The following is a 27,117-nucleotide window of genomic DNA, read 5'->3' on the forward strand; positions in this document are numbered from 1 at the left end:
TTCAAATGCTTCTCTGTGTTTATATGCTCCCATCCCATCCACCATGCCGCCTGCATAATAAGCACCACAGAGCCTGTTCTGAGGGGGGCCGGGCTTCCAGGATACGCACAGGCATGGCATTGTTGAGCGTGTTGTTGTAGACACAGGCACGCAAGGAATAATCGAGCATGCAATTTTCAAACAGCTGCAGAGCTTCCGTCACTTTTTCATGAAAGTCGTCGGCAGATTTATTCGAACTTGCGAAGTAGAGATAGTCGGAGTACAACCTGTGAATAAAATAAATGGATATTTTTACCGCCCAGGAATGTGAAATCATGCTTCTTGGGTGACAATGACAATCAACGTGCAATCACAGATCTCGTCTTGTTCATTAAGACTCTGGCATTTCTTTGTTCCCTTGCACATGGGCCACTTCCCTACCTCTTCTCACACCTCCCCACCCCTGCCAGGGCTACCCACACTCTCCTGGACTCAGACTCATCTACACTGGCCCCAGACAAGCCACCAGCACTTTCTTTGTTCTTTCCAGCCACTTGAGCGTGCAGCCCTGCTTTCCCTGTCCTAGTGAGCTCAGAAATGAGAGCAAAGTCAGGCCATGAAAATGTTATCTTCCTTCCGGTCTGTCTTCTCTCCTCCATCCGGGGCAACAAGAACATCTGTCGCTCTTATAACATTACAGTTCCTTGGGAAATTCCTGCCCATTCCACAGACATTCCAATTTTTTTTTTTTAATACCACTTGATGGGATGAGCACTGGGTGTTATACTACATGTCGGCAAATTGAATTTAAATTTTTAAAAATGTAAAAAAATAAGTAAAAAGGTTTTTTAAAAAATACATGAAATGTATCTTCCTAGATTGGTAGGGAACCTATTTTTCAACGCAGTATAAAAACACGCCCAGATATGCATGCAGTCACCTCTATATCTGTTTGCTTGTCCATGTCCATGGGTCCATTCATGCGGATCCCACCACATGGATGTGCCAGGTTTTCCTACGGGAACTGGTGGTGTGGGTTCCTTGGCTGAACTTTACTGAGGCTCCTCTAAACCTTCTTCCCAGCTTGTAAACGGCCACATCATCTCTGAATTGCCCAATTTCAGCAAGAATTCTGATGGGTCAGTTTAGCCAGAATCCCCCACCCTCTGATATCTGATTATCCTGGATGTGTGGTGGGTTCTTCATCCCCCCCAACACTTGGGGCATGTCTCATCCCCTCAGCCTGCCTTCAGTGGGAATCCTGCTACATCGGGTTGGCCAGAGCCCTGACTCGCTTACCCTGATGTGTCCTCTCAATAATTTCCAACCCACTGATCCCCACCCTTCCTTGGCTATAAATCCCCACTTTTCCCTGCTGTACCTTGAATGGAGGCTAGTATCTGTCCCCTACAGGAAACCCCACACCATGTCCTGACCTCCCTGCAATGGTCCTCAATGAAGCCTGCCTTCAGTCTTGAACAAGCACCAGAAGGACCTGCTTGCTTGCTTGCTTTCTCTTTCTTTCTATCTTTTCTTCCTTCAATAAATCTTCTGCAAATATATTTTACTGAACTCTCTGCATTACAGATTTTTTTTTTAAGCATGGGATATTTCTTTTTCTTACATCACATAAATAAGCGGTAAGACAAGATGAGTTCTAACAACATAATAAATCCATCTCTCTTGGAAAGCCTTCCTGCCCAGGTTCTCTGGTGGTCCTAACTGGGAGTCTTGCTCCCCAAAGATGAGCTTCATTATCAGTTGCTGAAAAAGCCTTTGAGAAATTTTCTTTGCCTACTCAGGCATCTATCTGCATATTTTGTATTTTTGAAAACGCAGACGGCATCAGATTACATCAGATGGAGTCAGGCTGCAGACCTACCACTGTGGCACTCTCCTAATCACCTGGTTTGGAGGATTCTGAGCATCCATGAGAGCAGCTAACATGGTACACTGCAGCCTGACAGACACCTGATTCTACTTGTCGCCAAATAACTTTTTTCTTTAACAGAACTGAGCTGTGAGTTCCCACCCCTCTTCTTCTTTCTGCTTACAGAGAGGCTAAGTCTTTGTGCCTTTTCGATGCCCATCGCCACGTGACCTCCCTGCTGCACCCTTGCCTCATACACCATCCTCGGCCTGCCTGTGGGAACACGGAGCTGACGAGGGGCGGCCCCCTGACTCCAAGGACCCACATTCTCTCTTCTGCTAACACCATATTAACCCCCCCAACTTCTCCAAAGTGGCTTCACTCATTCCAGTGAAGGCAATTCAGTGAACCTTACTATGTACCGTATGTCTGAGGAGTACACATCTGTCCTGCCAATGGTGCTCCAGCCCCTCCCTGGGACTCAGCCACACTCACTGGAGCAGAAACCACAGGGCCCCCACTGCACAGGTCAGCTGCAAATGCTCCTCCCACACCTCTCCCCTCCAACTACTGTCATGGGAGAATATGCAGATGTACCGGTACCTCGAGCATGGCTTGTCAGGGACAAGAGCTTCTTCACCTCTGGCACAGTGCCTTGACATGACCCTGAGAATTCATCCACAGCCAGTATTCACAGAGGACACCTGTGAGAAGTCTGAAGATGCCTGGGATCTGCCCAGAGATTGCCTAGAGTCTACATACACCCTGGCATGGGAGTTTTGTAGACCTCAACCTGTTCCATTAAACACTTCAAAAGGCTGTTTCCAGACTTGTCCTCAGTGATGCTCAGTGACTGGTGAGTTCACACCCCTCAGATCCGTGCCCACCTGAGCATATTACCCAGGATGATACCACATCTGCCCGTTACAGTGTCTCCCAACATCAGTAGGTTCATCATGGCATCCATTGCTGCAGGTTAGTCATAATATAATCTAGAAGCTGATGGTTAAATGCCAAAATCAGCTTTGCATGGACCTCACAGCAATTCAGTTGTATGTGCCAAGGCGTACCATGTGGTCATGAGTCCGATGGGGTACCATTCCCAGCTCACGTGTTTCTTATCAGTCCAACTGATATTATGGCCCAGGCCAAGAAAGTATGTCCAGGAAAAGTAACAGACACCTCTGAAACTGTCATCAAAATCTATTATTTAATAGGAAATCCAAAACCAATGACTCCTATAAGACTATCCACATTCTTTGGTGGTACTGGAATTCTATCCCATAAATTACTATCTAAAAACCCAACCACCAAGTCAAGTTTTCCATACTGAGAGTTGATTTTGTAGCAATATTTCTTGTGGACGTTAGGCTCATAAATAAAACAAGAGCCCCTAAAGCTGCCTCAATTTTAAGTACAAAGTAACTTCATGAAGAATCTGCTGATTCTATACAATTGTTTAGGGATTAGGAAGTAATTCCAGGGCACACACTGGAACATGTCTGATGTTCCAACCAGGTCAACCCAGCTCTGCCGGCGGGCAGGAGGATGGATTTTCATCTTTTGGAGGTGACGTGAAATGAACACAGGGGTCCCACCTTCTGTGAGTCAGACCCACTTCCTCAGGAGAGTGGAGGGGGGATGTCTCTGGCCTCTCAGACCCCCAGGAACCCTGGATCTGCCCACAGAACGTACAGCAGGCCTCGGGGTTCCCTGAAGCCCACATGCATGCCCAGATTTATATCTGCAAAAATACATCCTTCACGCTCCACTTTGTCAAAAACATCTGAGCAGAGTCTTTGTTCATCACAACAAATGGCCATCCTTCCCATCCAGATTCTATAGATCCCCTCAAAATATGTACCCAGTACCTGTGAATAGGATCTAATTTGGAAATAGGGCTCTTTGCAGATGAAATTATGTGGAAGATCTTGAAATGAGATCATCCTGGATACAGGGTGGGTTGTAAGTCCAATGACGGTGTCCTTACAAAGGAGAGACAGACACAGGGGAGAAGGCCCCATGAAGACAGAGGGAGAGGATGGGTGATACCACCATAAGCCAGGGAATACCAAGAGCTGTGGGACACCAGCAGCAGCTGGACACAAGCCTGGGACAGTCCCTTCCTCAGAAGCCCCAGAAGGAACCTACCCTCCTGATACCTGGACTTTAGACTTCTAACCATCAGAACTTCCAGAGAAGAAATTTCTGTTGCTTTAAGCCACCAGGCTTATGGAAATCTGTTGCAATGGCCCCGGGAAATACATGCAGGTTCTAACCCCCAAATGCCAGGAAGACTGGGGAGTCATTTCTGCCAGCACCTCTCTCCTATCCTGAAACCTCAGCAGAGTCCTGAGTGTGCAGCTGGATGGGGGCAGGTGGTCGGCTTTCCCAGAGACACAAGAAGGAAGGCGAAGGAAAAGCACTGTTTGGGTCCCCTGAAGAATGAGGCTCATGCTTCACAAGAATGTTGGCAATAATCAATGCTGTGATTTCCCCACAGCTACCCTCTGGGAGGAATGGACCAGGTAGTGGCCATGGATGACTAAAAGCCACCTGCATGGTTTAAAGCCATTCAGAAAATGTTGAGAAGGGCAGCAAATGTATCAAGAATAAGTGTCCAAAAGCTGGAGTAGGCACACTCACGTAACAAGAGCTAAATCTAAACATCCACATTTTGGTCTTGAAAATCAACTGTACGATGATGAAACGGGGGAGAGAAGCCAAAAGGGAAAATACACAATAGGTTTAGCTGACATAAGCTCGTAATGAATCACCACAGAACTGCCTGGACACTTAAGCAGATCTCAGGATGCATTCACAAAGGTATGGCATTGAGGACATGGAAGGGTGTCACCTTGCTCCACCCTAGCAGGTGGGGACCCCAGAGGAGGCTTGCCTACTTCAGTGCTAGGTACCAAATGGTGGGAGGAATGAGCTGTTGCATCTGAAGAAGCAAGCCTTAGCAGGAAGGACAACTGTTTCAATGACCAAAAGGCTGTCCTGTGCTGGAAGGAGACCTGAACCATCCTCCTGAAGGACCAACTAGTGAGTAGAAGGTTCTGTAATTAGTTTGATGTGAGGGAAAAAAAATCTCCAGCTGGGCCAGTCCAGTAGGAAACAAATGCCCCAGGGCAGGAGCAGTCAAGGCTGGGGGCGTTGCTGAGGGAGAGCCGGCTGACACCGACACCCAGCAGGCCCCCTTACAGCGTAGGGGCTGCCAAGGCCCCTTCTGCTGAACCACCTAATTTTCTTCTTCTTCAACCATCCCAAACAGATGGGTGTTACATTTGGCCAGGACTGTTTCCAACAGCAATTCCAAATATAAGTCCGAATACATTCCAGGCCTTCTGTGCTGTGGTTATTTTAGAAGGCTGCTGGGCGGCCCCATGCCGGGGGGTCGGCCCTTGTGGAGGTGCACTCAGCTCCTGCCTGTGCTGTGGCGGGGGGAGGGGGGGTCCTGGGTCCTAGCATTGCCATGAGGGAGAGTGGGAGAAAACATATGTGCCCGGCGGGGAGCGGGGGGTGGCTTCCTCCAGAAGGGACCACATCTCTCCCGTGGAAACAGAGGAATGGCCGTCAGGACCATCATAAAGACCCCACAATGTAAAATCGGGCTGGTTATGCCAAGGCCAGTGCTGATCTCTGCAATGACACAGCCAGGGTGCTGCTCCGAACCTACGTGAGCAGAGGTGGGGGCACTGATCGCCCCACACTGGAGGCAGCCACTACTCCACGGGCCGCCCCTGCAGGCCAGGCTCACACAAGTGGGCTGTGGGCTTCCATCCCCGATGCGGCTGCCCCTCACCAGGTCCTGTGCTGGGTTCCACATGCCTGTCCTTACTCCCTGTTCAAGACCTGCCCTCTGACCCAAGACACAAGCTGAGTATCGCCACCCTGTCTTAGGAGGGGAAGACTGGCCTTTGGAGAGATTAGGGGACTTCCCAAGGTTACGCAGCCCAGGCGACTTTGCGGCTGGGGTCCAGACAAACCCAGGTTTGCCTGAGTCCTGAGTCCCCTGAGCCAACAGGCCTGGCCCCAGCCTCAGAGCTTAGGGACGGAGCAAGTAGCAGCTGATGAGAGCAGGGTGCTAACCATCTGAGCCAACGGGCTTGGGTTTTGATGTTTTGATTGTTTTAGGTGCACAGTGATTTAGAAGCAGAAGTCAATGCTGTTAAAGAACTGGTTAATGAGGTACAGGAGACAGAAAAGCAATCACAACATGTAATAGAGCAAACACACACTCAGAATAAACACGGGGAGCTTCACTGCCACAATCAGGGAAAGCCAGTGTTTATGGAGAACCACACCGGACATCCAGAAAATGACAGCGACAACAAACAGGTGTTCAGGTAAGAGCTCCCGGAGTGACCTCTGAGCACGTGCGTAAGCTGACAGTCATTGGCTGTTGCAACAACTCATTTGCTTTGAATGGTTTTAGTTCTTAAATGGTGACGTGCTCATCAGTCAGCCTTGCTGCCATAAGGAGACCCACGCAAGTTCCAGCTCAAATGTCCCTAGTTCGGGGAGGCTGGTTTCTCCTCCTTTTGTTAATGGTCTTGTTCGTATCATTTTTAAGTTGAGATGTAATCCACATAGCGACAATTCAGTAGTTCTTAGCAGACACGCAAAGCTGTGCAAGCACCACCACCATCCAATTCCAGAAGGTTTTCATCACCCCGGAAAGTCGCTCTAGGTTTTAACTCCTCCGTTCCCAGGGAGGCTCACATGAGAAGTCACAGAGATTCCCACGCCCGCAGGGCCACACGTAAGGTTCACCTTCACCAGCTCCGTCTCGAGAGCCTGAGCAGTGCCACTGCTCCCAGTTACTGCTCCACGCATCAGACATCGGAGAGGGCCAGGCTCTGAGAAAAGATTGGGGGCAGACGCTGAGGTGGTGGGTGGTGGGGAGCAGCCGATGGCTCCTGGGCTGGCTCACTGCAGGCTGCGCCGGCCCTGACTTCACTGTGCGCCCACAGCGCCCGCCAGCTGCCTTCGCAACGACATACATGTGATGGTCCTATTTCCACCACCAGAAGCCCCCAGGAAGTGGGCATGCTCTCGTCTCACGCGTCACTCTCCTCCCACCAATGACATCACCAAGGTTCTGCAGCCACCCAGAGGATGATTACAAAAATGAAACCCAGAAAGCCCCCTCAGCACTCTCTATTTGCCGGCATCCAGATTCAAATCACCGATCAATAACTTCCTGACCTCTGATATGGTGCCATCAATAATGATTTATGTATATTTTTCCTACAAGGAAATAAAGACCATTTAATATGGCCGGGAGGCCCTTCTGTCTCACTGAATCATAAGCTGTGACTCTCTCACCAAGAGGAACGATGAAGCAGGACTGGCCGGGCCAGCTCATTGGGGGGAAAAGCCAAGAGTCATCCAAGGCCGTCCACATGGGTGACACTGATGAGGCTCATTTTCTGCCACAGAAGAACATCCAGGTTTGCGTCTAAACACATCCACATGGATGCAACATCTCCAGCTCACTGAGGTCATTTGGGCTGCGTTTTCTCCTCCTTTGGTGCAGCAGTGGAGTTCTGGGTTCACCTTTGTTTCTTCTAGAGCATCCAATCATGGGTCTTTAGTCAACATTCATGGAACAAAGAGTAGAACCTCTCAGAGGCAACACCAAACATCCCTTTGATCTATGAGCCTGGCATGGCTTACAGGCACTTTCACAGTTTGCCAGTGATCCTGATAGCAAGTGTCTGGTAGCAGGAAAGAAAAGGCAGTGCACAGGATCACCGGGCTACCCCTGGTTACAGCAGCAATGAAGCCAGGCCTGGATCCCAGGATCCCAGGATGTGGGACCTCATCACAGAGTGTGGCCATTGCCCCCTTCAGCTGGGGTGTGGCATGTGCTATCCCTCCCCTCCAAAAAAAAAACCAGCTCTAACTCACCAACCTCACTAATCCGAGGTCCCTGAAGTGACCTTGGATTCAGAGTGGGCTGAGTGTCCTCCCCCATCCTGGCCTGGTGGGCACACAGCTCACAGCCTCTGCAGACTGAGCGATGGGGGCCCCTCTCCCCGGTGTTTCTTGCCTTGCGCAAACAACCCGTGTTGGAATCATCAGGACTGCCGAAGACTCTGTAAATGTTTCCCAAAAAACTAAATAGTGTCAGACACATGGGAATTTTCAGCTTGACCATTCTTCTCTCCCCAGTAACAAGATGCGGTCCCTCACCAGGTGGCTACCCCAGAACGGAGTCACAAAGGCCTACGTTGTCCTGGCCACGACGTGGCCAGCTCACCCTCCCTGCTCTGATGTCTGAGGTCCCCCGGGCCCCTGGCCCCTGGGTGGCTCACAGTTCAGCCCAATGAAGGTGACCTCATGCCATCTTTAGGGCTCATTAAAGGCATACCAGTGACACCCAGACAGACAGCTCATTCTGAGAAGCAAAATGCCTAAATTGGCCAGAAAACTAATAGGCCGCTGAGAGCCTCACTACGGTCTCCTCCAGACTGCCGCTCATCCTTCATCCTCCAGGGTTTTAAAGACAAGGGCGAGGGTGGGAGCCAGAGGGAGGGAGGCAGGGCGTGGAATTGATCTGCGGCTGCTGTCACCACCTCGACACTCCAATAGCCTCTCCCCCCTCTAGCCCTTGCCCACAGAGGAGCTCTCTGAATTTCCCTTTAAGATAATTGACCTTAATAATTGATCTATCAGTGCTGAGGAACAGCGTGCTTTCTGATCCTCATGCGAATGTGTGATAGAGGAAACGTCACGTGACCCCGGAGCACCAGCTCTCTTCTCCTGCCTGGGACGTGTCTGTGGCACTAAATCAGTGCTTCCAGGGACCGAGAGTTGAGCTATTCAGAGAAGATCTTCAGCACAGGCCAAGCGGCGAGAGAAATCCTGGTTTCAGGTCAGAGGTCTACAGCAATTCCAAAGCATGGATCGGCACGGCTTCCAGCCATCTGAGCTCGAGGCCGGCCCTGGGATCACCATCCTGCTCACTAATGTGGAGTCCGTGCTTGGGCACCATGAAGACAGGGGTCCTTACTGCTTACAGTGCTTTGCAAATGCAGGGAGTCATCCTGCTGCTGACTCACATGCCAGTCCCAGCAGCATCTGCCCTCAGCTGAGAAGATCTGCTCCACCCACAGTTAAGCCTCCCCAGGGCAGACCACGTACAGTGGCCCATGGGCGAGAGAAGCCTCACGGGCGACAGCTCTGAAGGGCCATCCCAGCCACACAAGTCCTGATGGCATCAAGAAGCCATCCATGTGACTGCATCACGGCCCAACTCTCCACCCCATCACCCCCCCACACACCCAAGCTTTTCCCACAATGGGTCCCATAAACCTCCTGCATGCACACAGTGCTGTCTCCACATCCGCATCCTGAGGACCAGCCTATGATAGCAAGGACAGCTTGACTCTTCCATCAAACCAACACGGGCTCCAATCCAGCCTAGCCGCTACTAACCAGGTACTGTGGGTAGGGGACGTAGCCCCACGGAGCCCGCACACCTCCTTGCCAAGTTCAAATGAGGCAATGCCTGAACCAGGCTTAGCACAGAGGGTGCCTGGAGTTAACACTGAGGTCACTTAATTGAGGGCTGTCCCCACTCCTTCCATGAGACACAGGTTCCAGGAGGGCAGACAAGGATTTTGCTCTCCAATGTACATACATCTAACACATCAAAGGTGTCCAGTGACTGTTTAGTGAGCAAAGGAGTGCTCAGTCTGGCTACTGCAATTATTTACTACTACTGTAACCTAGTAATAATAGCTAACGATTACATAATATTTTGCATTTGTCCAGCACTGATTAAATACGTTACATACATTAAGTTATTCTCACAACCCTGAAAGCAGGACTATTTTCTCCCATTTCACCAATAAGTAAATGGGGCACAGAGTGGTCAAGTAGCTTGCCCAAGGTCACAGAACCAGTGAGTTACAGAGCTGGGGTTCCAGTGTGGACCATTTGGCCCCCCAAGGCTATGACTCTATCAAGGTGACCCTGGTTTGCCGCTTGCCACCCGCACGCCCTACCCACCCCTGCTTTGCAGATGGAGTAAAATCCATAAAACTAGGATTGCTGTCTAAAGGCTTAACATCACTCATTACTCTGTCTGAATGACCAAACTACATGCAAATGGATGCGTTTCATTAAGTGCTTCATTCCCTCCCTTCCTAGTGCATCATCAGAAATAGATTAATTATTGATCCAGTCTAGTGGATTGTTGAAAAGTCCCTTTCTACAAGCAGATGAAGAAAACAACGCTCCAGGTGCCAAGGCTCAAGGAGTCAGGGTTAAAATCAAGTTCTCACTCGTAACTGAGTGGAGTTTTCCTTTCCGTTTGACCCATCATCATGGAACATGAGCACCCAGCGTCCTGTGCGGGTCACTGCGGTACCTTGCATTAAGACTACATGCAGGGATCCCTGGGTGGCGCAGCGGTTTGGCGCCTGCCTTTGGCCCAGGGCACGATCCTGGAGACCCGGGATCGAATCCCACGTCGGGCTCCCGGTGCATGGAGCCTGCTTCTCCCTCTACCTATGTCTCTGCCTCTCTCTCTGTGACTATCATAAAAAAAAAAAAAAAAAAAAAAAAAAAAAGACTACATGCAGGGGGAGCCCTGGTGGCTCAGCGGTTTAATGCCACCTTCAGCCAGGGGTGTGATCCTGGAGACCTGGGATCGAGTCCCACATCGGGCTCCCTGCAGGGGGCCTGCTTCTCCCTCTGTCTGTGTCTCTGCCTCTCCCTCTCTGTCTCTCTCATGAATAAATTTTTAAAAATCTTTCTAAAAAAAAAAAAAAAGACTACACATAGAATTAAACCCAAAAAATGGATACGGTAAAATCCTTAACAGATGGCGTGTGACCCTACTCCAAGGATCCCCTGAATGAACTACATCAGAGAGCTCAGCACCTCCCAGCCATTTGTCACAGTTAATGGAGGCGGCCTCCAAATTACAAGGCAAACTCTGTCAATCGCTCACAAATGAAGAGGCAGGAGGCTAACGGGAGATGTGTTGAAAAGAACAGTTTTTCTTACTATAGAGTCGAATTAAAGTAAGAAAAAAATCTGCTTCTTAATTAACTAGGCCAATTTGGCCTACAAATGCTTCACTTTTTAAAACTGTCATTATCCCTTACGTAGAGAAACTTGCAGCGTGAAATTTGGCTGGCCCTTCTGGCCATAAGAACCAGCCTATCCACGTCCCACTATTCTTCTGCTCTCCTCCAGGGCGTGGGGGTGGGGGACTGGAGGCGAACTTACCATTTATATCTTTCTCTGAAAACTTAAAAGCAATTGATTTGATTCTTTTTGCAACTCCAACATTTTTAAAATCCTCTACCTCAGATCAATTCTAGAAATAAAGGCTAAATGTGAATCTGGAACTTGAAATAAAATCTACCCCCACCCCACCAATTTGTAGATGGAAAGAACAGTTTAGCCTAATCCCACTGGCAGCAAGCAACCCCCAGAACCTTCCCTTGCAGAAGAGCAAGGTCGCAGAACGACCTATGTGGGCTGATGGCCTGGGACCCAGTTAGACCAATGGGAACAGGAGTTCCAAGTGTTTGTTTCTTCAAAAAATCTAAACATTGAGTATCTATCATCCTTTCCGGCAGGGATGGCAAATAAGCCAGACATTTAAGATAGGCCATGAGTCACGGGTTCCAAAAAAGAAATTCCTATTGTTGTATACTTTTCATCAATGTTTAAAAAGCAAATGGAACAGCTGTTGCTGTCAGTAACCCACACAGAATATGTGCATATGAACACACACTCCACTGTGCATGTGGAGGTTCTGCCTCCGGACACAGTGCCGCACTGGCAGCTTCCCTGCTCCAGGCTGCAGGGCGGGCACCCAGGTTCCTGGAGGGACAGACAGGGAAATGGAGTGCAGGTGTGGTAGGCAATAACCCCTGTTCCTTGGCATGCACACCCTGTAATCTCCTCCCCTTGGGTGTGGCCTGGCCCTTGTAGCTTGGTTCTAACCAACACAATGTGGTCAAGGGGATGGGCTGACACTCTAATGATCAGATTACAAAAGTTTATGACTTCTGACCTGTTAGATTCTCCCCCATGCTGGTTGTGATGAAGCAAGCAGCCATGTTGGCAAGACCCAGAAGCAAGGCACTGAGGGTAGACCATAGCCAACAGTCAGCAAAGAAAGGAGGCCCTCCTTCCAATGGCCATTGAGAAACTGAATTTCGCAAATGAGCATGTGAGCTTGGAAGCAGAGCCTTCCCCAGTCAAGCCTTTGGATGAGACCTCACCCTGGTGAAGCCTTCACGGCAGCCTTGGGAGACATCCTGAAGGAGAAGACATAGTAAGTTGTGCCAGATTCTGACCCACAGACACTGCAATAGTAAGTGTGTGGTGTTTTAATCTGCTAAGTTTTCGGGTGATTTGTTATGCAGTAGATGACTAATGTAACACACCAGGCAACCCAACGAGTGGGGTAGCCTCCTAACGAAGGCTGCCACCATGGCATCCCACCACTCCCCTCCTCAGCACCATGACATCCACCGTGAGACAGTCAAGGCCTCACTTCTCTGAAAAATCGCCAGCTCCCAAAAAGTAGGCAATGGGTGGGCCTTCATCCTTCATGGATATGTATATGCTCAGCACCCAGCACGGTGCCCAACATGTTGTCAGGGCTCAATAAATCTGTGAACTGATGAACTATCTCTGTTGAGGACCAGAATAGCAAGAAACCTTCACTTTCAGCTCCTACAATAAATAGTATTTATTCCAGAAAGCAAGCAAGCAAACAAAACAAAACATGGTGACTACTTGGAATGGCCATCTTGTGGCCCTTGAGCCTTCTAAAGGAAGGCAGACTTTTGGCTAGGTCTGAGAGGCAAGTTGGGCAGGTCTTGCTTCTGGCTCACTGTCTAACCCTGGGTGGCACCAGGACCCATCCCTATTCAAAGGCTCGCCTTATGGCACTTGCGTCCTCAGGTGTAGAATCAGATCTGCAGGGAGAGAGAGACACACGTAGGGAGGTTGACTCCACTCTCCAACAAGAAAACCCATGGTCTTTACTTTTGTCCACACTGATTCCCTGCTCAGAATGCTTCTTCCTCAAGCATGTTCCTTCTTTGTTGGCTCGGCAAATTCTTACTCATTCTCTAAAACCCAGCCTGGCTTCAGCTCCTCCGGAATAACTTTTCTAGGCCTCCCCACCTGGAGCTCATTCCCGCTTCTGTACACTTCTCACCCTCCCTCTTGCTCTGGCTGACTCCACAGGCCATAACCACCACAGCCATTCCTGGCTTACGACCAGCCGTGAGCTCCCCAAGCCCAGGGCCTAGAACAGGGTGGACACACACTGAACAGGCCCAGATGCAGACTGGTTCCCACTGCTCTATGCCCAGGGAGTGACAAAATGTCACAGTCTTGGCCCTCTGAGGTAGAGGCATGGCGTGACCTTCCTCAGAAGGAGAAACTCAGGAGATGTGACAGGAAGACATTCAGTGAGCAGAAAGCACACTCTTGAGAGAATGTTCCGACCTTGTGAACTGCTGCTTGGGGCTGTCTGGGGGAGGGAGGCAGAGCAGCTGTGAAAACACCTCAGTGGGCGGCAAGGGGTCACTTAGTCACTGAGCCTCTCCTTTCAAGGCTGACAGTTACATAATCGTGTCTACACGAGAGCACCACTGGTTTGTGTCAACTGTTCTCAGGCCGAGGGGGACTGGCCTACTCCATGAGCAGAAGGGCCAAACTCCCTGCTTCCCAAGTGTGGGAACTGGCAGGTAGGATGAGGGAGCTGCTCTGAGGTCAGTGGCTGCCTCAGAACTGGACCAGATAGATTCCTGAGGCTGAAAGGACAGAGCCAGAGTGGAACCATCTGGGCCATATAGATGTGCCTTATGGCGTAGCACCCGGAGGGCTGCCAGGGTGGGGACGGTGGGGAATAATCCAGTTCTCCTCTGACTAGATCACATTCGGAGCCGCAGGGCCCATTTCAAGAACTCCACCAGAAGGACAGAGATAAATTCAGGGAGGAGAGAAGAGGGCAGGACTTTAAGGCATATCTTTCTGGGGGCAACAATGTGAAACAAAGTGAGACAGGAAACCGCATGTGCATACAGTTGTGTGCATGCACACATACACACACCACTTATCTGCATAGATAAGCAGTCTGGAAGAAAATATATCAAATATAAATACCAGCTATTGGGTGGGAGATTATAGATTCTTTTTATAATAGTTTTCCTTGACAGATTTCCAGTGTACCTCCTAAAATTTCCACAGCAAACACGTCTTATTAGCATCACTGGCAAGGATGGTGAGGCCAGGAATGTGTGCCATCCAAGGAAGGCATTAGGGGTGTATTAGATTCCTAGGGCTGCTACCACAGCACTGCTACCACAGTCTCGTGGCTTGTAACTGCAGGAATTTATTCTCTGGCATTTCTGAAAGCTAAAAGTCTGAAATCCTGGTGTCGGCAGGATGGGTTCCTAGTGAGGGTTCTGAGGGTCTGTTCCAGGCCCATCTCTAGCTGCTGGTGCTGTTTGGCAATCCTAGGTGTTCCTTGGCGTGCAGACACATCACTCCGATCTCTGCCTCCATCACCACCTGGTGCTCTCCCCGTCTGTGTGTCCCCGGTCCAAACTTCCTCTTTCATAAGGACACCAACCACCCAATCAGGGGCCACCTTAACCCAATATGACTTCATCTTAAGTCCATCTGCAAAGACCCGTTTTCAAACAAGATCACATTCACATGTATGGGGTGGGGGTAGAACTACAACACATCCTTGTGAAGGGCATAATTCAACCCGTAACAAGAGGCAGGTCACCCAGTGGAAAGGGACACAGAGGGCTGGGTTGGCTTCAACACCTGGCTGGCCCTCCCATTTAGGGAGAGTGACACTTGGGTCTAGATGGTTCTACGTGAATAAACAGATCCAGCATGGATGCTCCCAAAAGACAAATGTGGTTTCAAAACAGGAGGGGTATTCTCACAGATTTGGAGTGGTCATCTTGGGTAGGGGGACTCCCGCCCAAGGGTCCAGCCTGAGGGCCCCTTATCTCTGATGTGGCAGTACCACGTGGATCACTGCAAAGTGATCGTCAGGTCCTGAAGCCTTCAGTTTCTGCCACGCACACTGGCTTTGTCGTGACTCAAGCATCACCAGCATTGGCCCAGCCACCCCCGCATCGCCCAGTCCCACACTGGCTGTGTCTTGGCTGTACTGGGCAACCCCAGCTTTTTTACAACAAAGCAGCTCTGCCCGTCATTTCTGGAGACTGAACACAGTTTCTTTGAGACTAAACGCTGAGAACTGATGGAGATAAAGGCATCACACAAGGAATCATAGGAACCAAACCCCTCGCCAAACCCTGACGTCCCCTGAGTCCAAGGGGGTTTCACATGCCCTGACAGTACCCAAGGTGGGGGTCGCATGTCCCCAGGTCAAACAGGCCAGAGGGTGAGGGCCCACAGCCAGACCATGGGCAGGATGTCTAAGAAAACAATCCACAATTTGTTTAGACCCAGTGAAGATTGCACCAACAATAACATTTACATAAGAAATAGCAGTAACATTGCAAGTTAAGCTTGTTTATTTAAAAAAAAAAAAGAGAGAGAGAGCAGATCTTATTTATGACGAGAAGTCAGGCTGTTGCTTCAAAACTGCCTTTTCGCCCCAGATACGAGAACTCCAGAGTGCTCACCTCTCTACGGGGTCCCTGAGCATGACAATCAATTTTGCGTCCGGCTGGAAGGCGTGGATGAAGTCCTGGGTGAGAAAGGGCGGCTCTCCGTCTGTGCTGTTGTCGTAGAAGAACGTCCACGCATTGTTGTCCCACATGGTGGAGGCGCTGGCCTCCCCTAGAAACAGAGAACGCTGTGGATGAGCAGGGCTGAGTTCCAGGCCTCCCCAGGGCAGCCTGTGCTGGGGGCCAGACCTGGCTCCACCACCAGCATGCAGGCCTCCAGGAAGATGAGGCCAACAAGCAGCCTCTGCCACAGTGACCTCCCCTGCATCCACCCAGCGGTCTCTGGAAAGCAAGGTGATCCAGGCAACACTGAGCATCTGCTTCCTCCCAGCTCCTCTCTAGGATGTGTTTTTTAAAAAAAAAAAACCTTCTAGCAGCATCTGGGTCTCAATTTCACGACACTTGACTTTGCTCATGGTGCACAGCTCTGTGGCGTTTTAAGGGCCCACTGAGAATGTACTAGATGGTTTCCTTCAAAGAGCACCAAGGATGAAGGAGTAGTTTGGGTAAGCTGACCCTCATTAGGAAATCAGATGCAATCTGCATCGGATTTTCCCTGAAATCACAACCAACGGCTGGCTCTGAGACCAAATGAGACAAAGAATTTGCGGGAAGGCTCACGGGACCTCAGTCTTGGGTGCCCTGTCCTGTGTGCCCACCCACCCCATCACCCTGCACACAGCTGGCATTCATTCCATGCTGACTAGATGGACAGGAAGTTGGTCCTGCCCTTGTTTTATCATGGTCTGCATGAATAAGGGATAAAATGTTAAGTACACATTCTAGGACAGCGATGAGGCCAAGATATACACATTTCAACATCTCTCACTCAGATACTTGAACCAATTCCCTGACTTTTTTATATTTTTTTTTTTTTAGGAGAGTCTTCAGAGATTTAGAAAGAAAGGCAAATCGATCAATTACATACAAATTCAATTTCCCGACATTTTACATGGGTATTTGATACATCTCAAAACCACTTATTCAGGGAAAATCTGAGCCAAAAGCCTAGGGTCTTTGATCAGTGATGAGTGCATCACAGTAATGCAGGGAGTTGGCAGGGTCCTATCTATTCTGTTGGATGTGCAATCACATCCAGGTGAGCACTTCTGTTCTAGTCTTTTCTTTTTCTTTTTTTTAAGAGAATACCACAGAATTCAGGAAACACAAGTCAATCAGAAGTCCTTTGAAAATTCTACTCACACTGAAACAAGAATATTAGAACAGAAGAAGTATCTAAAACCAAGTTAGCATAACTCTGTCAAATCTCATAAACTACTTCTCTAACCACAGAAATATTGGTCCATCCACGGTCCATCTATACATCCATCCACCCATTCATTCATCCTCCATTCATTTCATATCCATCTATCCCAAAAGCATTCATCTGGTGTCTACTAGGTGCCTGGCGCTGTTTCATCAGGATAGAGAAGGGAAATAAGACAGACAACACCCTCTCCTCTCTGACCTTATGACCCAAGGGAAGGCTGACAACTCTATAAATAAACAATCAGATCCTCAGGTGAGCACTTGGACAGGGCAGAGCGGGTGCCGTGAGAGTAGAGGCAGTGGCCTTTCATTGTGTCTAGAGCCTGTCCCACCCCTGAGAACCCGGTCACTTGAATCCTTCATGACTCCAGCCATTAGCCCAGACCACTGAAGAAAGGCTCTCTCTGATCCCTGAGCCAAGATGAAGACCGACCCTTACACTCTACCAAAGACCTAACCAGAGGAAGCTGAAGCAGAGCTGAATCACATTCCAGGGCCTGGAGGAGCCAGAATGAAGGCTGCTCCAACAAGTCCATTGTACGGATGTGCAGGCTGAGCTCAGGAACGTGGAGACTGACTCATCATGTGGCACGTGGCTGGTGGCATGGGCGGGCTCACTGCCAGCTTTCCCCACGCCTCTCCACTACCAGAAAACTCCCCAAACTCTGCTTTAGGTAAATATCAGGGCAGAGAATTTTTTCTTTAATCTTCCTTTTTAAATCTGGAAATAAGTAAAATTAGAAAACCAAACTAAGGCTTTCCTTTTTCATTCATTATCTTAGTCTCTATTTCCTAGCCCTAGGATGTATATTTTTAGCTCTTTCATAAGAACATGAGACTCTCCTAGAGGCATACAGTGTGGGAGTCACAGTCAAATATTAATTAGACTTGTGATCTGAGGTGTGTGGACCCAAGGCAGCCAGAAAATAGCTAGTAGTCAACTCACACCAGGGTGGGGGTGGTATATGATCTCATCAGGCTCTCAGAACTTGATTTAAAAAATAAAACAATAAACAAATCAGGGCTTAGGCATGTAAGCCTCTCTCCTTGGACAGGAGAGTCAAAAGCAAAGAGACAGCTTTCACATGGCTGATTACAATTCCTCTCAGTCACTAACAGATTCATTCAATTTGGAGAATCAAAATATAACAAATTTAGGAAAATACAAAAACAGATTCCTGTCTCAGGTAACCAATTTAAGTAAACTACGTGGCCAGATTTCTCTGTTTCAGAAAGTATAAGTGGGTAAATGTCTTCTCCTAAGCTGAATCTAATACAAAAAGCAAATAGGGCTCTTTATAAAACTTTGTGAATTAAAAAAAATATTAATCAAACCACTTCACTTTGAATGTCTGAGGACATTAAGTTGATGAGGGCTAGGCTTTTTCAACAGCAATTCATCACCAACTATGAGTTAAGGCGGCATCTTGTTTCTGGAGAGATTGCTTCTGTCTTCACTGCATCCTGGGGCCAGGTATTCCAATAGCCACAATATTCAATCAATGACTAATTGGCTAATTACGTTTATGATCCCCCATCCAAACTTAGATCAGTATGTCATGAAAAGAAACCAAGCATGTGTACTTAATTTAAATAAAAACAAAGAAATGTCAACTTTTATAAAAAGCCATTTCAGGTATACTGGAGCCCCCACAGAACGAAAAAGTCTGCTAAATATTTCTGCTTTAGACAAATTGTGTCAGTGATATGAACATTTTACACAGGAGTAGGAGTGATGGCCAGGTCAGGAAGTGCACCCTCCACAGAGGTGGCAGGCAGAACAAAAGCTGGGCCAGCCCCAGAGCAGAAGGGGCCCGGCAGGAGCGGGGGGCCACCCCAGGGCAGGGGTGGCCTTGAAGGGAGCCACACAGAAGCCGTACCGATGATGATTCTGGTCATCCTGCTCTGCTCCTTTGCAGAGCTGGCCTGCAATCCTTGATGAATCTGGTGTGCAGCCAGGTCAAAGAGGTCCAGGTAATCTTCCACGGGGTAGCGGTCCCGAAGCCCATCTCTCAGGCGCACAATTCCTATGAGAACCAAGAGGCAGGAGTTACTGAGCACGAAGCTGCCAATGCTGGGTGGCGGCCTCCTGGGGAGTGACCAGGGAGAGATGTGAAGGCCAGGGGCCCAGCTGCGGCAGCCTAGGCTCCATCCAAGTAAACTGCAGGAGGAGGCTCCCAGGGAGAATGTTTCACCGATGCTCACCTCAAGGGGTGGAAAACCATCATTTGCAAGCGGCAGCCTCAAGCATGGCACACCTATTCAAGAATTCTAAATGCATCTGCTTAGAGGGCCAGCCTTTGGGGCTGGCTGACATACGTACCAGGTGGGGCCCCAAAGTGGCTGAGCAACAACAGCATTCAGAATGCACACACTTTATTAAACAGAAAAGGGAGTTGGGTTTTGTGGGCTTTTTTGAAGATTTTGAGAGAGAGAGAGAGAGAGAGAGAGAGAGAGAGAAAGAACCAGTAGGACAGGGACAGAGACAGAAGCAGGCTCCGTGCTGAGCAGGGAGCCCAACATGGGGCTTAATCCCAGGACCCTGGGATCATGACCTGAGCCGAAGGCAGATGCTTAACCCACTGAACCACCCAGGTGCCCCAGAGAAGGTGGTTTTTATCTAGCTTCTATCTCTAGCCTCTTTGATCAGGCAACTTGTCTGTACAAACAAGGGGAATTGTCCCAGAACCCAGGGACAAACAGCTGAAGTCACTAGTTATTTTGGCACTGGCCAATGCAGCCTAAACTTACCCCCTTGCCTTAAAAATGGGTGAATTTTGGGGATCCCTGGGTGGCTCAGTGGTTTGATGCGTGCCTTTGGCTCAGGGCGTAATCCTGGAGTCCAAGTCCTGGGATTCTCCTGGCATGGAGCCTACTTCTCCCTCTGCCTGTGTCTCTGCGCCCCCCTCCCCCCGCCTCTGTGCGTCTCCCATGAATAAATAAATATTTGTTTTTAAATGGGTGATTTTCACGTGCAACAACATTAACAACACACTGCCCAAAACCACAGCTGCCAAGGTCAATGGAAAGGGGAGAGAAAACGTCCATGTGCACAAGAGCAAGAGGTTCCAGGAGACTCTGAGTCCCGGGTCCCAGAAGCACGCCCCTGCACTTCCCTCATCCCTGCCAGCAGGAGGCTGGTTCTCATTCGGGCGAATGGTGAGTGCTGCAAGGAGAGGGCCTGCCCACGTGAAACCCTGAAGCCGGGGCTCCCACAGCTGCCTCCGCCAAACCACAAAAGACACATTTACACTTCTGTCCGCTAGCTCCAGGAAGAACATCAAAAGGATTAAGTCAATTTGTCAGGAAACAAACAGGACTTGGGCTCCACTTGGGCCCTACAAAGGAAAAACACGTTAAGATTCCCTTCTAAGCAACCTGGTCCTGGACGTTGAAACACGCCCTGGAATCCCTCCCACCTCTGACATTTGTCAAAGTGACCCAACGTCTCCTGGCAGAAGGGAAAAGGTTAAGAAGAGGAAACAGTGACCCGAGGGCTGCAGAGTGGCTCAGGCTGGGCGGGGGGCCGGGTCCACAGTCACCCCTGCGGGGAAGGGGTGCTGGAGGCGAGGTCCCCCAGAATCCCATCCATGTGCTTTTCCTCCAGAGCAGCTCAGGGAAATGAGCCCCGAAGCAGCTGGAGGAGTGTTGGCCGCCCTGGAGGAGCCAGGCAGCAGCTCAAACCTCACCCGGAGAGGCAGCCTTCCTTCCTACAGTGTCCCCCCAGGGAGGGGTGGGGGGCTCCAGGGGCAGTGGCGCTGCAGAGCTGGGGATGGGTGCCCCCGGAGAAACACCCACCTGGCACCTGGCACTCACCGATGGCAGGTGTCCCAAAGCTCTTAAGAACGGCTGCCATTCTGCACCTTCCCCTTGCCCTGCATACAGCTGGCACTCAATAAGTGTCCTTGGGGCGCGCGGGAGCGGAGTCCAGCCCCGCGGATGTTTGTGGAGGGGACCCTGGACTAGCGAACCGTGCGCTCTCTGCGTCTCAGGTGAGGGTCCTCCCCTCCTGCTGCCCTGCCTCCCTGGCGGCGCTCAGCACTGCACCTGGCGCCCGCTCCACAGACCCCACCGACCCCGGGCGGGACAGATGGGACCCACGTGGGCCAAGTTGCGCAAGAGGCAGGAGGCGGGGACAGGGAGAGGCGCATGCGCACGCAGGCCCCGCCCTCACGGCAGGCCCCGCCCCTCGCGGCGGGGGGGGGCTTGTGCGCATGCGCTCACCAAAGCGCTTCCGGGTCCACCAGTGGGGCTCCTTGATGGCGGAGAACTTGACTTCCGGGTGCAGCCGGAGGCGGTCGTAGAGGTCGGTGGTGCCGCACTTGGGCTGCCCGATGATGTAGAAGCGCGGCAGGCAGCGGAGGCGGAAGTGCTTCCCGCTGGCGTGCGACAGGTGGCCCCAGAAGGCCTTGCGCAGGGCGTCGAAGGTGGAGCGGAAGCGCTTGGAGTAGAGCACGTAGGAGTTGGTCAGGTACGGGTCGGTGGTGTTCCTGCCCGTGAACTCCTCGTACCAACACGGGCTCTTGCTATTTGGAAGAAATTTATTGGGGATTACTGAAAACATCTGCAGCGGGAGAGAGAGAGGGGGAGAGAGACACCCGGAGGCGGCGAATTAGCGAAAAACACGTTCTAAGCACGATGCGGTCACGCCCGATGCTCGCTACGGGTGTTCTCGCGAGAAGTCTCCTTGGACAATAGCTAAACCCGAAAATAAAGCAGACCTGGGTAAGTGGCCACGTTTTCCCTTGGCCCAACATTAAACTAAAACTTGGGAGAGAATGAAGATAAAATCAGGCTCAAAATCCGTTCTGCGGCGCTGGGCTCGGCAATCTTAATTAAATTTCACAGTTGGAATCTTTTTTTTTTTTTTTTTTTTTTACTAGGTGTGTATTTAAATGACCCCATTCGAGGCAAAAATACTAATGAGGACACAATAGGAGCAGGACGACGGTGATCTACAAAAACAACGGCAACCACCCCAGCCACCTTTCAAGTCCTACGATGGCATTACGGGAAGGGGTGGCCCTGCGCCCCTGCTACCCGGACTTCCCTCCTGGGGGCGAACACCGTCAACGGAGAGCCCTGGCACAGTGCCCTCTGATCCATGAGGCTGTCAAGTCCCCCTTGTTACACCTGAGACATTTTTGGGTCACGTTTCTTTACTGTGTTCCCAAAGGTGGTGATGGAAAAGGAAGCATCTGTTTAAAAAAAAAAAAAATCAGCAAATGGAGATTAGCACAAGGCTACTCACGTGCAATTCTTGCTTCTTGAGATCTTCTATGTCTGGGAGCTGCCTGGTGGTGAACTCTATCCTGGCTGTGATGCTGTTGATAATTAATTTAATGCTTGGGTAGTCTTTGACATACGAAATATTATTTACAGAGGGTTGGTGATGGTGCTCTTTCCCGTCACTCGGGTTTTCACCGTCCATCAAGCTGGGATTGCTGGGGAAGGCTCCGTAATGGAAAGGCGAGGAGATGAGAAGCTCTTGGTGGGCCCCAGAAAGGATGTAAGACGCCATCACCAAGGTCATTATCATCAATCCAAAAACGAGGCTGCATCGCTTCCCCTTCTTGAAGCGCAGAAACCTGCCCCAGCTCTCGTTCCCCTCAGCCCTCACCTCGAGAACAGCAAGCAAGTTCATCTGCTTACCGTCCACACGAAGCACAATTTTGTTCTCGCCCTTGCACGCGGGGCACTCCGGGTGACTGTGAAGAGGGCCTCCTCCGCAGCCCACCTGCTGTTTGCGCTCGTTGTTGGGCAACAACTGTATGCAGCAATTAATGCAGTGCCTCATGGTAATGCCCTTGGACTGCTGGCGCACAGAGCCATGGGCGAGCCCCTGAGGAGCCCAGATATATGCAAGGTGTGCTGGAAAACGTTAAAGGAGGTCTTTTGATTATACGAGATGGTTTTAAGGCACCAGCAACGGAAACAAATATAATGTAAAAATGAGTAGGCACCAACGCACTAGAGAACGAGGAAGGGCCTTCTTTGGTTCAAGTTTGAAAGACAACAAAAAGAAGTGATCTCCAATTGTCATGTTCTGTAAGAGCCACTACAATCTTAGAAAAATCCCCAAGTTTGGGAGCAACGCTGCCTGTTTCAGGTTTTTCCCATGGCACAAAACAAAGTAGAAGAATTCTCGCTGGAGAACATGGAAACATCCAAGAGATTAGAAGAGATCATGGTCTCAGTGAGGGATGGGTCGGCATGCCATCCTTGGAGAGGCCTGTGAAGATTTCTTCTTCTACATCCCGTGTTCCTTTATAATGTTTCCTCTTCAGGGGGAGCAAAATCTTTAAGATGTCGGATTACCTAAACAACAAAGAAGTTTTATTACATTACATGATGATAGCAATATCCCTGGGATCACCTTCCAAGGAGACAAGTTCTCTTTTCTACTCCCGGTAGTTTTCGTTAATCTGCTCGGTCACAAGCAAGTCATAGAAAATCACATAGGATAAAAGGAGAGATTTGAGGTCCTTGGTGCTTGGCTCTGGGGCTCAATCTCTGCCACCAAATGTGGCTGCAGCACCAGCACCGCCAACCTCATATCAAACACCTCAGATTTTGTACCGCCCATATATCCTTTAACGTCCCAGCCATGCCACAGCTAAGTACTGAATCCCCAAATCTCAGAACGTCACAGTCCTTCTCAGATGCATGCCCAGTCAGTGACTATAAAAGTTGAGAGATTAACTGAAGTACCTGTGCTTTTAAATCAACAAAATATCCAAAAAAGCACCTGGTAGGGTAGGAGCATGCAGAGAAAATATGTTTTTTTCTCTCCCAATAGCACCAATAGTCTCTTACCGAGAACTAACCTTTATTATCAGTTTAGGAGGCAAAAGTTAATGAAAATTTAGAAACACTGCAATGATTCTCTCCTTCAGCAGAGTGTATCATATAAAAAACCATTTGACTTTAAGTTATTAAGCAATTAAACCCAACGTGCAGTATTCCCCTGAGTAACATAACACTCAGACCCTGAAATCATTTTTCACTTTCATCATCCTGGGGAAAACATGATTCTTAAAAATCCATTAACAGAATTCTGTGGTTATAAAATGTATTGTTGCCCACATGACACTTCTTTGTAGGTGTTGTAAAAAAAGCAAAAAAAAAAAAAAAAAAGACTTAGTTTCCAATAATGGTAAACCAACACTAATTAGCTGTGTGACTTCGAGTGGGCCATATAACTTCTCTGAGCTTTGCCTCCCTCCCTAGTAAAATTAGGGTAAGAGTACCTCCTTTATAAGCATATAGGAAGTACTAAATTAGTTAAGACATGTGGAGAGTTTGCATAATGCCTACATGTAGTTATTAGCGGCCCCTAAAAGGTAGGCAATTTTTATAATAGCATCATCAATGACCATTACTATTATGATTTTTAATTGTCAGTGAATGCCAAGAACATTCAAAGTGGAATCAAAGAGGGGAGATCCTATCATGTTATTTTTCCTACTGCGCTTGAGGGTTACCCAAGAGCAGTAGACTCACCCCTCCAGCTTGGCCCACATGCACAGCCCTCAAACAGTCCTGCTTGTCCCCAGAGAAAGTGGGATTAACTAAGCCTGCATTAAGGCCTCCTCGTATTAGCTAGAAGGCTGAACAATGAGGACTCACCAGCAGAAACCTTCCCTTCCCTTCCCTTGGACAGAAAACCCATGCTTTATCAAAATACGTTGACCAAGAAATAGCCAAGCAGTGCTTCCTAAAATGTCTTCCACTCAGTGTTCTGCACGTTGTTGATATGTGTTCTGTGCCTAAATTACTTGGTGGAAAGGTAAGAAGGCCAAAAATCAAACAAACTTCTTTACAACAGGACTTTTTGGGGAACCTTTAATATGCCAGTGAGCCCTGTGGCTCCGCAGGAGAGGAATATAATACGCAAACCTTCCAAAACATAATTGGCCATGGAATTCTCACGAATGTCGCAAGGAACAAGCTTGAGAAATGCTCGTTAGTAAAGGCTGAGATTGGGGTCAGGACGGTTCCGGGAAGGGCAGAAGAGCGGGGGTGTGCAGGGAGCAAACCACTCTGGAGCCAGGCCAACATCCGGGGCTCTGCCCCTCATCTCTGAGAGAGGTTGGAGGGACGTGACAGGAGCCTCAAGGCTCGAATCTGCCTCCCACTCGCTCCACCACCCTTGACCCATCACTTGGTACAAACAATTCTTCCAAACCAAAGAAACAAAAGGGCAAGATCCCCTACTTGGAAATCCTATCACTAAGCCAAGAAAACATTTTTTTTACATTTTGAAGACAAGGCCAAGCAGGGCTAAAAGGAGGCTCCAACCAGGATCTCAGTGGGGAACGTGTTCGCACCCTTCTGTGCAGAAAGTCTAATTAGATTTTTTTTCAAAACAGTCTTTGAAGCCCTAAGACAACAATGTACAAAAAAAAAAAATCTGGACAAAATATTCCTAAACAAAAACAAGGTTTGTTTTACAAGCCAAGGAAGTGAACAGATCTGGATAGTTGGGGAAGCTGACAGTCTTAACGGGAGGCTCTGGGATTCGGTGAGCCCAAGCATTTGTACCCTTGGGGTGGCTGCACACTCCAGCTAGGCCTCTTCCAGTCTTGCTTCTTGAACATAAATTGGGGAGCAGAGAACTGGGGTGACGACACGTTCGTTTGTCCTTGTGCTCCGCAGATCTTTTCTAAAGAGCAAGTGTGGACCAGCCAGTGCTGCAGATGCAGTGGACCTGAGGGCCCTAAACCAATAGAAGATGGGGAGTAACAGAATAAAAAATAAACATGTGGTCTCTGTCCCCAGTTCCTGGCAAATAGCTCCTAAAACCCTTGAAATCTCCTAAGTGAAAGGGTGAGAGGAACATCTTTTTTGTTATTCATAACAAGCCCCCATTCGACCACAGTGGAATTTATGCTGTGACTCTGGGCAGCACCCCTGAGAGCTTCAGCTTGGGGCTGGTGGCCAGAAAGCACAAACCTTGGTTAGACAGTCAGAGGTTGGGACTTACAGCCCCACATACCCAACCTCCAGGGAGGCAAGTGAGTTCATCACCAAGGGCCAATGATTTATTCATCACGCCTATGTCACGGAACCGCCATAAAAACCCCGAAATGACAGGATTCCGAGAGCCTTCTAGTTGGTGAACATGTGGAGGTGCTGGGAGGTGGCTCGCCCAGAGAGGAAGGCATGGAAGTTCCACACCCATCCCCCCATATCTTGCCCCACGCACACGTTTTCCATCTGGCTATTCCTGAGCAGTAAGTATCCTTTACAACAAACTGGTAATAGTAAAGAAGGCATTTTCCTGAATTTTCTGCCTTGTTCTAGCTGAATTATCAGACCTAAGGAGAGTATTTGTAGCCAGGTTAGACAGAAGTTGCATAGCCTAGGGACCCAGTACTTGCAACTGGCGTCTGAAGTGGGGGCAGTCTTGGGGGCCCGAGCCCTTAACTTATGGGGTCTGTGTGAGCTCCAGGTAGTTACTATGAACTGAACTGAATTGTTGGACACCCAGCTGGTGTCTGGAGAGTTGGAGTTTGCTGGCATGAGGAAACATCAGGGGGACCCTCTTTGAGAAAAAACATAAACTATCTTACATTTACAAGTTTTACCAAAACATACAACTGGTTTTTAGTATATAAGATACCCCTTGATGTCAATGAAAAAAAAAGTCCTATGACTATATCCCACTCGTGGCTGGGTCCCTGTAAGTGCAGAGCCTGGAGCTTTGAGGCTCCCAGCCCAAACCTTGTCTGACCGGATGGGAGTGGTACAGAAGTGCCCAGGACAGGGAGGCTTTTCCCCACCTGGAGCTTACATCCCACCAGGAGTGAGGGGCTACAGGGCAACAGACAATAAACGTGACAAAGGTGTAAGATCATCCCAGACAACGATAAAGGCTATGAAGAAAATACAAAGAATACAATGAAACCATGACAACAGGCATTCTCCAAGGCAGCACTAGGGCCAGATAACTCTTTGCATCAGGGGCTGTTCTGTGCACTGAACTCCACCCCCAGGTGAGACTTGCAGTCCAGAAGAAAAGGGGTCCAGCAGCAGGATGTCCAGGGAAGACTAGTTGGGAGGGGCCACCTGAATGACAAGAAGGAAGCCATCCATGTGGGGATCGGGAAAAACAAAGACCCCGTGAAGGGGAGAAGCTGGGGATCAAAGCCGAGGGGGACCACCAGGAAGGTAGAACCCTGGGCTTTGGGGCAGGTAAGGGGTAGGAACCAGATGAGAGAGGAAGCAGGAGCCAGATCCTGTAGGGCCCGGGAGGCAAGAGTCAGGGCTGAGATTTGTTCAAGT

At 49.4% G+C, this 27,117-nt stretch overlaps 1 protein-coding gene and 1 long non-coding RNA gene across 10 annotated transcripts in view; one reads left to right on the forward strand and one right to left on the reverse strand.

The window, feature by feature from the left end:
* Window positions 1-27,117, reverse strand: part of CHST15 (carbohydrate sulfotransferase 15) — a 74,461-nt gene that overhangs the window by 10,352 nt on the left and 36,992 nt on the right. For all 9 annotated transcript variants that reach the window (XM_038579028.1, XM_038579025.1, XM_038579030.1 and 6 more), the window contains 5 exons: window positions 22,082-23,148; window positions 21,055-21,394; window positions 18,711-18,857; window positions 15,517-15,673; window positions 110-266 (listed from right to left, as the gene is read on the reverse strand). In XM_038579028.1, coding sequence (XP_038434956.1) covers window positions 110-266; window positions 15,517-15,673; window positions 18,711-18,857; window positions 21,055-21,394; window positions 22,082-22,627 — 1,347 coding nt within the window. In that variant the 5' untranslated portion in view covers window positions 22,628-23,148. The remainder of the gene's footprint in view (window positions 1-109; window positions 267-15,516; window positions 15,674-18,710; window positions 18,858-21,054; window positions 21,395-22,081; window positions 23,149-27,117) is intronic.
* LOC119866612 lies at window positions 21,081-25,292 on the forward strand. Its single transcript, XR_005380729.1, has 2 exons — window positions 21,081-21,555; window positions 21,714-25,292. It is a non-coding gene; the product is annotated as an uncharacterized LOC119866612 (long non-coding RNA).

The sequence above is a fragment of the Canis lupus genome, chromosome 28, assembly GCF_011100685.1.
Source record: "Canis lupus familiaris isolate Mischka breed German Shepherd chromosome 28, alternate assembly UU_Cfam_GSD_1.0, whole genome shotgun sequence".
NCBI lineage: Eukaryota > Metazoa > Chordata > Mammalia > Carnivora > Canidae > Canis > Canis lupus.